A 12,152-nucleotide genomic window follows, 5' to 3' on the forward strand; every position below is an offset into this window, starting at 1 on the left:
AAATACCATCCCCAGAATACTGAAGTGTATACATACATGTCATTTTAACGGTATGGCAGGATTTTCTCATCAATTCCATTCAGAAAATAAAAACTGCTACATACCTCAATGCAGATTCATCTGCCCGCTGTCCCCTGATCTGAAGCCTTTACCTCCCTCAGATGGCCGAGAACAGCAATATGATCTTAACAACTCCGGTTAAAATCATAGTAAAAAACTCTGGCAGATTCTTCCTCAAACTCTGCCAGAGAAGTAATAACACGCTCCGGTGCTATTGTAAAATAACAAACTTTTGATTGAAGTCATAAAAACTAAGTATAATCACCATAGTCCTCTCACACATCCTATCTAGTCGTTGGGTGCAAGAGAATGACTGGGACTGACGTAGAGGGGAGGAGCTATATGCAGCTCTGCTGGGTGAATCCTCTTGCATTTCCTGTTGGGGAGGAGTTATATCCAGAAGTAATGATGACCCGTGGACTGATCACACATAACAGAAGAAAGAGATGGTCAAAATAAGGCTGTGTAGAACATAACTAGGTTAGCCAAAAACTATGCCCACACAAGCCTTGCTTGTAGAGACAAACTAAAAACTAGTTCAAACATGGCTGCACCCATTACTTTATAGAAAATAACTTTATATAACAGAAAATAAACCTTACATTTATATTTCAATGCTTAGACAACTAATATAATTGTAAAAAAATATACATATTATTATAAGGCTAAACTTTGCTTCAAATACATCACTATGTTTATGTATTTACTGTTTACCATTCCTTTAAGTTCTTAATTTCCTAGACATCTCAGATTAGCCGATTTAGCAAATATACCCCTCTGCAGAAAGTGACACACAATAGCGTATTTTGTGTACTGCGACCTACATAGTATTTAAGGCACTAGTGAGAAAATGTGAGCCCAAATCCCAGCTTGCAAATACAGATATTTTAATTTCAATGCTGTAGTCTAAGTTAAATTTAAAGAGACAGCCAACTTCAAAATGTTTGTTTAAAAAGATAGATAATCCCTTTAATACCCATTCCCCAATTTTGCACAGTCAACAAGGTTATATTAATATACTTTTTACCTCTGTGATTACCTTGTATCTAAATCATCTGCAGACTGTCCCCTTATTTCATTTTTTTTTTGACAGACTTACATTTTAGTCCATCATTTCGCTCTAATAGGTAAACGGGCATGAGCACATTATCTATATGGCACACGTGAACTAACGTCCTCTAGCTGTGGAAAAACTATCAAATTAACTCAGATAAGAGGCGGCCTTCAAGGGCTTAGAAAATAGCATATGAGCTTACCTAGGTTTAGCTTACAACTAATAATACCAAGAGAACTAAGCAAATTTGATGATACAAGTAAATTGTAATGTCGTTTAAAATTACATGACCTATCTGAAAGTTTAATTTTGACTAGAACTGTCCTAAAAATATTTTACAAGCTTCTTGCTTACCTCTTCAGACTCAAGAAGAAATTCTGTAAACTGGCATCCCACTATAGTCAGTTGTTTGGCCTTACAATGATCTAGTTCCAAATTGGCATAGAGCTTGCTGCTGGGTTTGTAAAAATATAGGAGTCGCCGGACAAACCTAAACAATCCAAGAAAAAAGTGAAGTCAAGTTTTAAGAAATTATGTTTGAATTTGCTAAAGATATGAAATAAATTAAAACTAAACTGTGATGGTAGCAATACAAATTAAAATAAAAAATGTTAGACTAAGAAAATACATAATTACCTAAAAATTAGAATGAAGTGTGTGTGTGTGGGGGGGTTGGTCGTGATAGTGGGAATAAATTGTGGAAATCTCCAATGAAATTAATAGTGGTTGATTTATGGAATAAACATAAAATAGATGACAAAGTAACCGCTGCTATTACGAGTCTTGCAGGTTTAGAGGCACAGCACACTTTTTTGACCTTACCGCAAACCAACTTACGTAAAGTTTGTAAACCCTTTTTTCTATGGGACTTACATAGCGCCGGTATTACGAGCTTGTCCTGGGAGGCCAAAAAGTGAGCGGTACACCCTCTACCTCCAAGATTCCTAGCGCATTCTAAAGTCAGTAGTTATGAGTTTTACACTACAACGCCATAGCATAAAACTCATAACTAAAGTGCTAAAAAGTAACACCCATAAACTACCTATTAACCGCTAAACCGAGGCCCTCCCGCATCGCAAACACTAAAATAATATTTTTAACTTCTAAATCTGCCGCTCCGGACATCGCCGCCACTAGAATAAACATATTAACCCCTAAACCGCCGCACTCCCGCCTCGCAAACACTAGTTAAATATTATTAACCCCTAATCTGCCGCCCCAACATCGCCGCCACCTACATTATACTTATTAACCCCTAATCTGCCGCTCCTAACGTCGCCGCAACCTACATTATATTTATTAACCCCTAATCTGATGCCCCCAACATTGCCGCCAACTACCAACATTTATTAACCCCTAATCTGCCGTCCCCAATGTCGCCGCCACTATTCTAAATGTATTAACCCTTTAAACCTAAGTCTAATCCTAACACCCCCTAACTTAAATATAATTTAAATAAATCTAAATAAAATTACTATCATTACCTAAATTATTCCTATTTAAAACTAAATACTTACCTATTAAATAAATCCTAAACTAGCTACAATATAACTAATAGTTACATTATAGCTAGCTTAGGGTTTATTTTACAGGCAAGTTTGCATTTATTTTAACTAGGTAGGAAAAGTTATTAAATAGTTATTAACCATTTAATAACTACCTAGCTAAAATAAATACAAATTGACCTGCAAAATAAAACCTAACCTATGTTACAATAACACCTAACACTACAATTAAATCAATTCCCTACATTAAATACAATTAAATAAATTAAATGAGCTAAATCACAAAAAACCCCCCACTAAATTACAGAAAATAAAAAACAAATTACAAGATATTTAAACTAACTACACCTAATCTAATAGCCCTATCAAAATAAAAAAAGCCCCCCCAAAATAAAAAAACCCTAAACTAAACTATCAATAGCCCTTAAAAGGGTCTATGGCGGGGTATTACCCCAAAGAAATCAGCTCTTTTACCTGTAAAAAAATAATACAAACAACCCCCCCCCCCAATAACTAAAAAACCTATGCTCCCCATTTCCCTTAAATGGGCATTTAGCTCTATTGCAGGCCCAAAGCCCTAACCTAAAAAATAAACCCACCCAATATACCCTTAAAAAATCCTAACACTAACCCCCGAAGATTCACTTACCGGGAGAAGTCTTCATCCAAACGGCAAGATGTCCTCAACGAAGCCGGCAGAAGTGGTCCTCCAGACAGGCAAAAGTCTTCATCCAGACAGCATCTTCTATCTTCATCCTTCCGGCGCGGAGCGGGTCCATCTTCAAGACATCCGACGCGGAGCATCCTCTTCTTCCGATGGACTAACGACGAATGAAGATACCTTTAAATGACGTCATCCAAGATGGCGTCCCTTAGATTCCGATTGGCTGATAGAATCAGCAAATAGGATTGAACTTCAGGGAGTTAGTGTTAGGATTTTTTTTAAGGGTGTATTGGGTGGGTTTATTTTTTAGGTTAGGGCATTGGGCCTGCAATAGAGCTAAATGCCCTTTTAAGGGCAATGCCCATCCAAATGCCCTTTTCAGGGCAATGGGGAGCTTAGGTATTTTTAGATAGTATTTTATTTGGGGGGGGGGTTGGTTGTGTGGGTGGTGGGTTTTACTGTTGGGGGGTTGTTTGTATTTTTTTTACAGGTAAAAGAGCTGATTTCTTTGGGGCAATGCCCCACAAAAGGCCATTTTAAGGGCTATTGATAGTTTAGGCTAGGGGGGTTTTTTATTTTGGGGGGGATTTTTTTTATTTTGATAGGGCTATTAGATTAGGTGTAATTAGTTTAAATATCTTGTAATTTGTTTTTTATTTTCTGTAATTTAGTCTTTGTTTTTTGTGATTTAGCTCATTTAATTTAATTTATTTAATTGTATTTAATGTAAGGAATTGATTTAATTGTAGTATAGTGTTAGGTGTTATTGTAACATAGGTTAGGTTTTATTTTACAGGTCAATTTGTATTTATTTTATCTAGGTAGTTATTAAATAGTTAATAACTATTCAATAACTATTCTACCTAGTTAAAATAAATACAAAATTGCCTGTAAAATAAAAATAAACCCTAAGCTAGCTACAATGTAACTATTAGTTATAATGTAGCTAGTTTAGGGTTTATTTTATAGGTAAGTATTTAGTTTTAAATAGGAATAATTTAAGTAAGGATAGTAGGTTGCGGCGACATTGGGGACGGCAGATTAGGGATTTATAAATATAATGTAGGTGTCGGCGATGTTGGGGACATCAGATTAGGGGTTAATAAATATAATGTAGGTGGCGGTGATGTCCGGAGCGGCAGATTAGGGGTTAAAAAGTATAATGTAGGTGGCGGTGATGTCAGGGGCGGCAGATTAGGGGTTAATAAGTGTAAGATTAGGGGTGTTTAGACTCGGGGTTCATGTTAGGGTGTTAGGTGTAAACAGAACTTTAGTTTCCTCATAGGAATCAATAGGGGTTGCTTTACTGAGCTTTACGCTGCTTTATTGCAGGTGTTAGACTTTTCTCAGCCGGCTCTCCCCATTGATGTCTATGGGGAAATCGTGCACAAGCCATATGACCAGCTCACCGCTGACTTAAGCAGCGCTGGTATTGGAGTGTAGTGTGGAGCACAATTTTGCTCTACGCTCACTTTTTGTCTTTTAATGCCGGGTTTGTAAAAACCTGCTATACAAGCACTGCAGGTGAGCGGTGAGAAAAAAACTGCACGGTAGCACCGCACAGCTCATAACACAAAACTCGTAAACTGGTCGAATGTCTACTTAAACTTATAGTATATTTTCCTTCATCAGATGATGAGTCCGCTAGTTATCAAATGTGGAAATATTCCCCTCCTGACCACTAGGAGGAGGCTACTGACACCCCAACACACCAAAAGCTATAAATCCCTCCTACTTCCCATGATCCCAAGTCATTTTATTTTGCCTCCTTGATGATGAGTAAGGTGAAAGTGGATTGCAACATCTTATTTGAATTGGGATCCTCTAACCTATCTGATGCCTGAATCCTCCTTGCAGTAACCTGTCATTTAGAAGGGCAGACAAGGAATTTTTAGTCAAGCAGTGAAAGGTCTTTTCTCAATAAAAATGCCCTGGTCTACAAGTGAGCTGCTCCTTGTGGATCCACAGCCCTCCCCGGGTGAAATGTTGACTTATACACCGATTCCTTGGGTTGAGATGATGTTATTTACTTAGATCCTTGGCATCGTGCTTGCACTGCCAAGGATGTGCTGCAGCTGAGGTTATCTGCTATTAGTATGAACATATTCACATGTTTCACACAATCAAGGTACATACATACATACACTATAAAAAAATTTGTTGTTTTTTTTTTAGGTTACTGTTGCATTAAAATTGGTGCGGTTGGGGGTGCGTCTCTGGGCAGCACCTTTAAAGGTCGCAATATTGGTTGCTCTGTGTGGATCACAGATAATGTGTCTCTTATCAGTGATTAAGAAGACCATCCAGCTACTACAATCAATAGCCAAAGGCTGCAAATTAAGTTGTTTCGATTGATACCACATTATTGTTAATACCACCTCTGACAACCTATCAGGAGCGTTGAGGCCAAGGACAGTCTCCTTAGTGAGAGGCCATCAACACCCCTCCACGGTATCTTGTAAGACAGGTATACAATGCATAGTCACTGCCAGGACTTTTGACCATACCTCTTCAATACTAACTAAGCAATGGAGAATAATCAGATCTGTTTGGCTGAGGTGATCTCAATTCTAGAGGAACACAGAATTCGCCTGCAAGGAACAGGTAGAGCAACCGCAGACAAAAAACCCACCAAATCCTCTTAAGGAGACCTATACCGGAGCAGAGCAGTATATCCTACCTAACGACCACAATAACGATTACAACCCTACCTCCAAGTCACAATTGAAGGATCGCTGCAGCGATCCCTATATAGGCAGGTACCTGATGCTAATTTCCCTCCATGACAGTGGAGAGAACCGGACAGCTGGCCCCACTTGGTTACAGTGGGACACAGAGAAGGGCATGCTGAGCGCACCTATGGGGAGCCATCACAGAGAGCTAACGGGCACAGATACCGATGGAGCAGATACACTGCTGGAAGCCTACCTAACTGTGAAAGCGCTAGGACATGGCGCAATAACAGGCTATCACAACCGCTATATGCTTCCACGAAACCCAGCAACACTGAAAACCGTCATTGAGCTCACGGAGATGAAAAGTTTATCGAGCTATGGATCTCCTTCACTTTGCCCCCTGTGATCTCCGGTCTGAAGTAGGGTAGGAAGATTAAACTCTATATGTGTATGCCAGGAGGTATATATGTGCTCCAATTTGGACAATTCCAGGATGTTTTTTTATTAAATTCTTTTTGTGTGTGTCGCTTGCTACTATAGCGTCCTGTATTTTCCCTATTGAGCAGACAAAGGCTAACAGTCACAATACTATTATACACTAGCTAAAGGGGTCTTTCTGTTTAGAACTCTATAATAGCTCCTTATCCCTGTTAGCATGGCTAACCCTTTAGTACATTGTCTTGTAGGGGAATAAGTTATCGCTGACTAGTATGTTACGAGCTGCTCCCAAGCTTTTTTAAATAGATATTGGTTACTTTACGCATTGGCATTCTTATGAACTAGCAGGTTGAGCCCCTACATAATTTATAGCTCATTTTCCTGCTACTATATTAGTTTCATTATAATACGTGGCCCTGTTATTTGCATTTGGGTATTTGAATGCTGAGCTGCGCTGGGAGACATAGTTTGCTCAATATACACTAGGACTAACTTAATTTTTTTACAGTCATTAATAGAGCTTAGTTCCACTTATACCATTAGAAAAAGAATGTATTAGTAAGACACTATGGAATGACTCTTTGAAATGAAAAATAAACGACAGTATATTGACATCCTTATACCATAAGACATGACATCTTCAATACAATATATGCCTAAGCGCTTTAAGTCAATTTTCAATTTGCCTTGTTATATAGTTTGTTATTTTTGTTTTGGTTCTAAGCATAATTATACAATGTGTGTTTGCAATATTTCATATTTGTGCACTTCTAAATATTCAGCTTCTCTTAAATCCTCTTTCATACTACTAGATGTGTGTAAGCACCTAATTTTCTAGCCATAGCGAATTCATGAGAGTAGTGAGACAAAGCCTTACTGAGTTGGCACTTTATTATACATGCTATATCGCATATAGATACATGAGCATATATACTCAACTATTCTGTTTTGTTCATCACCTGCACAAGGTTTTTACTAAATTGTTTGAAAAGTAATGTGTTCCCTTTTTGGGGTTAACTACATACCAATACCTATACTTAAAGGGACATAATACTTATATGCTAAATCACTTGAAACTGATGCAGTATAACTGTAAAAAGCTGACAGGAAAATATCACCTGAGCATCTCTATGTAAAAAGGAAGATATTTTACCTCACAATCTCCTCAGCTCAGCAGCGTAAGTTCTGTGTAAAAAGTTATACTCAGCTGCTCCCAGCTGCAGGTAAAAAACAATAAAAATGAAGAAATGAACAGCAGCCAATCAGCATCAGCAGTGCTGAGGTCATGAACTTTTACTGTGATCTCATGAGATTTCACTTAACTCTCATGAGATTTCATTGTTACACTGAATAGGGAAATAACATGAGAGTGCACGAGGTTCATCCTTTCAGCTGTCCCGGGACAGACATACTAATATGCTGCTTAGAAATCCTTTACAATGGGATGTGGCTACTGAGGAACTTTTGAGGTAAAATATATTTCTTTTTTTACATAGAGATGTTCAGGTGATATTTTCTATTCAGCTTTTTACAGCTATACTGCATCACTTTCAAGTGTTTAAACATTTGGGTATTATGGCCCTTTAACTGAGTTTGCAGTAGTACCGCAAAGATTTGAATCTCTCTATGGTTACCAGCCTTAATACCTCAGCTTCGCTCTGTCAGCGGCCGAGGCAGGGCGATACATAATATAAAGCTATATTGAAGGTATGCCCTCCTATATTACTGTGTATAGCATAATTTTAGTTAACATTTTTTAGATAGAGGTCCAAAAGTATAATTATGTGCCGACACAGGACGCTCATGAAGTGCAATTAACACTAATATACTTAGCCACCTAGTTGTGTCATTTCCCCCCCTGTGACCGTACAGAGATAGTACAATGATGGCCTCTCTGTTTACATCATAACTAACCAGGATAATTAAATATACTTTTCCTACCTAATAGCTAGTGCATGGACCGTTTTAGTTTCTGTCTAGCATTTTAGTTATTACCCTGAATCTCTCCCCTAAGAGCCTGTATAACAGTCACGGCCATTGCCTAGTTATTTGTTTTACATATAGCACATTGTAATATCACAGTTTTCTGTTGGAATGTCATCAGCCAGTTCATTTGTTTATTGGATTATTTTTAGATATCTCCTTAACTCACATATCCTCCCACTCATGCTGGTATTCTAAACGTAGCCGGATAAGCTTAATATATACATATGTATTTATAATGTTCAAGAAAAACAGAATTTATGCTTACCTGATAAATTTCTTTCTCTTGTGATGTATCGAGTCCACGGATTCATCCATACTTATGGGATATTCTCCTTCCCTACAGGAAGTGGCAGAGAGAGCACCCACAGCAGAGCTGTCCATATAGCTCCTCCCTTAGCTCCACCCCCCAGTCATTCGACCGAAGTTTTTTAAATAAAAATATACTACCTGTCTTAAATAGACAGGGCGGGCCGTGGACTCGATACATCACAAGAGAAAGAAATTTATCATCAGAAAAGTATAAATTCTGTTTTCTCTTGTAAGACGTTTCGAGTCCACGGATTCATCCATACTTATGGGATACCAATACCAAAGCTTTAGGACACGGATGAAGGGAGGGACAAGACAGGTACCTTAAACAGAAGGCACCACTGCTTGTAGAACCTGTCTCCCAAAAATAGCCTCCGAAGAAGCAAAAGTATCAAATTTGTAAAATTTGGAAAAAGTATGAAGCGAAGACCATGTCGCCACCTTACAAATCTGTTCATTTTTAAAAGCCCATGTGGAAGCCACTACTCTAGTAGAATGAGCAGTAATTCTTTCAGGAGGCTGCTGGCCAGCAGTCTCATAAGCCAAACGGATGAAGCTTTTAAGCCAAAAGGAAAGAGAGGTAGCCCTAGCCTTTTGACCGCTCCGTTTACCAGAATAAACAACAAACAATGAAGATGTTTGACGGAAATCTTTAGTTGCTTGTAAGTAGAACTTTAAAGCACGAACCACATCAAGATTGTGCAACAGACGTTCCTTCTTTGATGAAGGATTAGGACACAGAGAAGGAACAACAATCTCCTGATTGATATTCCTATTAGAAACAACCTTAGGAAGAAACCCAGGTTTGGTACGCAAAACCAACTTATGTGCATGGAAAACTAGGTAAGGTGAGTCACACTGTAAAGCAGATAACTCAGAAACTCTTCGAGCCGAAGAGATAGCTACTAAAAACAAAACTTTCCAAGATAGAAGCTTAATATCTATGGAATGCATAGGTTCAAACGGAACCCCTTGAAGAACATTAAGAACCAAATATAGGCTCCATGGTGGAGCAACAGGTTTAAATACAGGCTTGATCCTGACCAAGGCCTGACTAAATGCTTGAACGTCTGGGACATCTGCCAGACGTTTGTGTAAAATAATAAACAAAGCAGATATTTGTCCTTTTAAGGAACTAACTGATAATCCCTTCTCCAATCCTTCTTGGAGAAAGGACAAACTTCTAGGAATCCTAATCTTACTCCATGAGTAACCCTTGGATTCACACCAACAAAGATATCTGCGCCAAATCTTATGATAGATTTTCCTGGTGACAGGCTTTCTAGCCTGAATCAGTGTATCAATGACCGACTCAGAGAAACCATGCTTTGATAGAATCAGGCGTTCAATCTCCAAGCAGTCAGACGCAGAGAAGTTAGATTTGGATGCTTGAATGGACCTTGAATTAGAAGGTCCTGCCTCATTGGCAGAGTCCACGGTGTAACAGATGACATGTCCACCAGGTCTGCATACCAAGTCCTGCGTGACCACGCAGGCACTATCAGAATCACCGAAGCTCTCTCCTGCTTGATTCTGGCAACCAGACGTCTCTTTTACTGAATACAGCTTACCTTTCCCTCATGGGGATATTGCCAGCCTTTTCTAGAAATAACACAGTCTGTCTAGAAAAAAATAGACTGAACATACCTTAATGCAGTTTAGCCTGCAAACTGTTCCCCCAACTGAAGTTTAACTGTACTCTTCAGCCCTTGTGAGAACAGCAGTGGATCTTAGTTACAAAATGCTAAGATCATCATCCTCCTTGCAGAAATCTTCATTTTTTGTCACCACACTCCCTTTGCCCTTCCTAGCAGTTAAGCAGGCAGAGAGAATGACTGGGGGTGGAGCTAAGGGAGGAGCTATATGGACAGCTCTGCTGTGGGTGCTCTCTCTGCCACTTCCTGTAGGGAAGGAGAATATGCCATAAGTATGGATGAATCCGTGGACTCGATACAGCTTACAAGAGAAATATATGTTTCACAAGCTAGTTTACATCTTTCCAAAAGTGATCTGTTTTGTTATTTTATCTTTTCCCCTAAAATTCCCCATTCTGACTTAAAGGGACATTAAACTCACATTTTTTCTTTCATGATTCAGATAGAGAATACCATTTTAAACAACTTTCTAATTTACTTCTATTATCTAATTTGCTTCATTCTCTTGATATTCTTTCCTGAAAAACATATCTAGATAGGCTCAGTAGCTTCTGATTGGTGGCTGCACATAGATGCCTCATGTGATTGGCTCACCAATGTGCATTGCTATTTCTTTAACAAAGTATATACAAAGATTGCAGCAAATTAGATAATAGAAGTAAATTGGAATGTTGTTTAAAATTGTATTATCTATCTGAATTGTGAAAGAAAATGTTTGGGTTTAATGGCACTTTAAACTACTCTCTTCTAGGGGGCCCAAGAGAGGCCTCTTTTTTTATCATTGAGGGAAATAATTTGATATGACTTTATATCATATTTTAATGGGAAATCCCTAATTGAAAACCTGAGGTTAACTTCTATTTGTATAACTGGGCTATTTTTTTGTATTTTTTTTTATTCTGACATTTAATATGTACATTCTGTTGTGATTTTCATTTGCTTTCAGAACTTAAATATTATTTGCCTGTTTCATTTATTTACAACCTCAATAAAAATATTATTTAAAAAAAATATATTGGCACGGTCGGCTTAGCACACAGTATGTTTCTCTTTACCTACGTTAAAATTCTGCTGATTACCTACAGGTTTTTAGCATTAACGCTCCCCGGTAGCGCAGGCGCACAAAGGGTTAACTGTTTTAGCATGCTTTTTCTGTGTTATAATCCTTTCCTGTTCCTGTGTTGCTGTAACATTCTCAGCATGCAGAAAGATTCTCATGACCGGTGGAGGTGGCAGGGCACTTTGATCATCAGAGTTTGGCTTCAAATTTGGGGTACAAATTTTATTTAACCCTTTAGATGCTGTGTAATTTGCTCCGTAAGGCTTTTTACGGTTTCATAGTTTTTTTAGTGCTTAGTTGAAAAGTACCTTACGTTTATGTTTACCTTTTAAGGAATAATCAGTTTTACATTGGCCTTTTCTGCCCTTTGGGGTAAACTAATTGTTCTTTATACTGCTTATTTGCTTCAGTCTATCTCTGATATTTAAGCTATTTCCTTACTGGTACAGCTCTGGCTTCTGATCCGCCTGCTGATCATCTAGAAGGGAAACCCTGTTACTTTAACCCCTTCTGGTTTGTGTTTACTTTGTAAGGATTCACAGGTGTGTCCTCCTGCTAGGCTTTACATCTTATATGATTAGTCTATTGCCAATCCTAAACAGGGGTTTACTGTGCATCTGAGTGTACAAAAGTTATTACCCTATCAGAGTTGCTCCCAGGAGAACTCTTCATTTGAACTCTCACAAAAACTTAAGGATTATATTCACTCTATTAGAGAGGTTTTAGCTTGCTTGCTTCTAGCTGTT

At 38.3% G+C, this 12,152-nt stretch overlaps 1 protein-coding gene across 3 annotated transcripts in view; it reads right to left on the reverse strand.

Annotated features, from left to right (window-relative positions):
* Window positions 1-12,152, reverse strand: part of RICTOR (RPTOR independent companion of MTOR complex 2) — a 611,164-nt gene that overhangs the window by 245,863 nt on the left and 353,149 nt on the right. For all 3 annotated transcript variants that reach the window (XM_053701222.1, XM_053701221.1, XM_053701220.1), the window contains exon 17: window positions 1,469-1,604. In XM_053701222.1, coding sequence (XP_053557197.1) covers window positions 1,469-1,604 — 136 coding nt within the window. The remainder of the gene's footprint in view (window positions 1-1,468; window positions 1,605-12,152) is intronic.

The sequence above is a fragment of the Bombina bombina genome, chromosome 2 (genome assembly GCF_027579735.1).
Source record: "Bombina bombina isolate aBomBom1 chromosome 2, aBomBom1.pri, whole genome shotgun sequence".
NCBI lineage: Eukaryota > Metazoa > Chordata > Amphibia > Anura > Bombinatoridae > Bombina > Bombina bombina.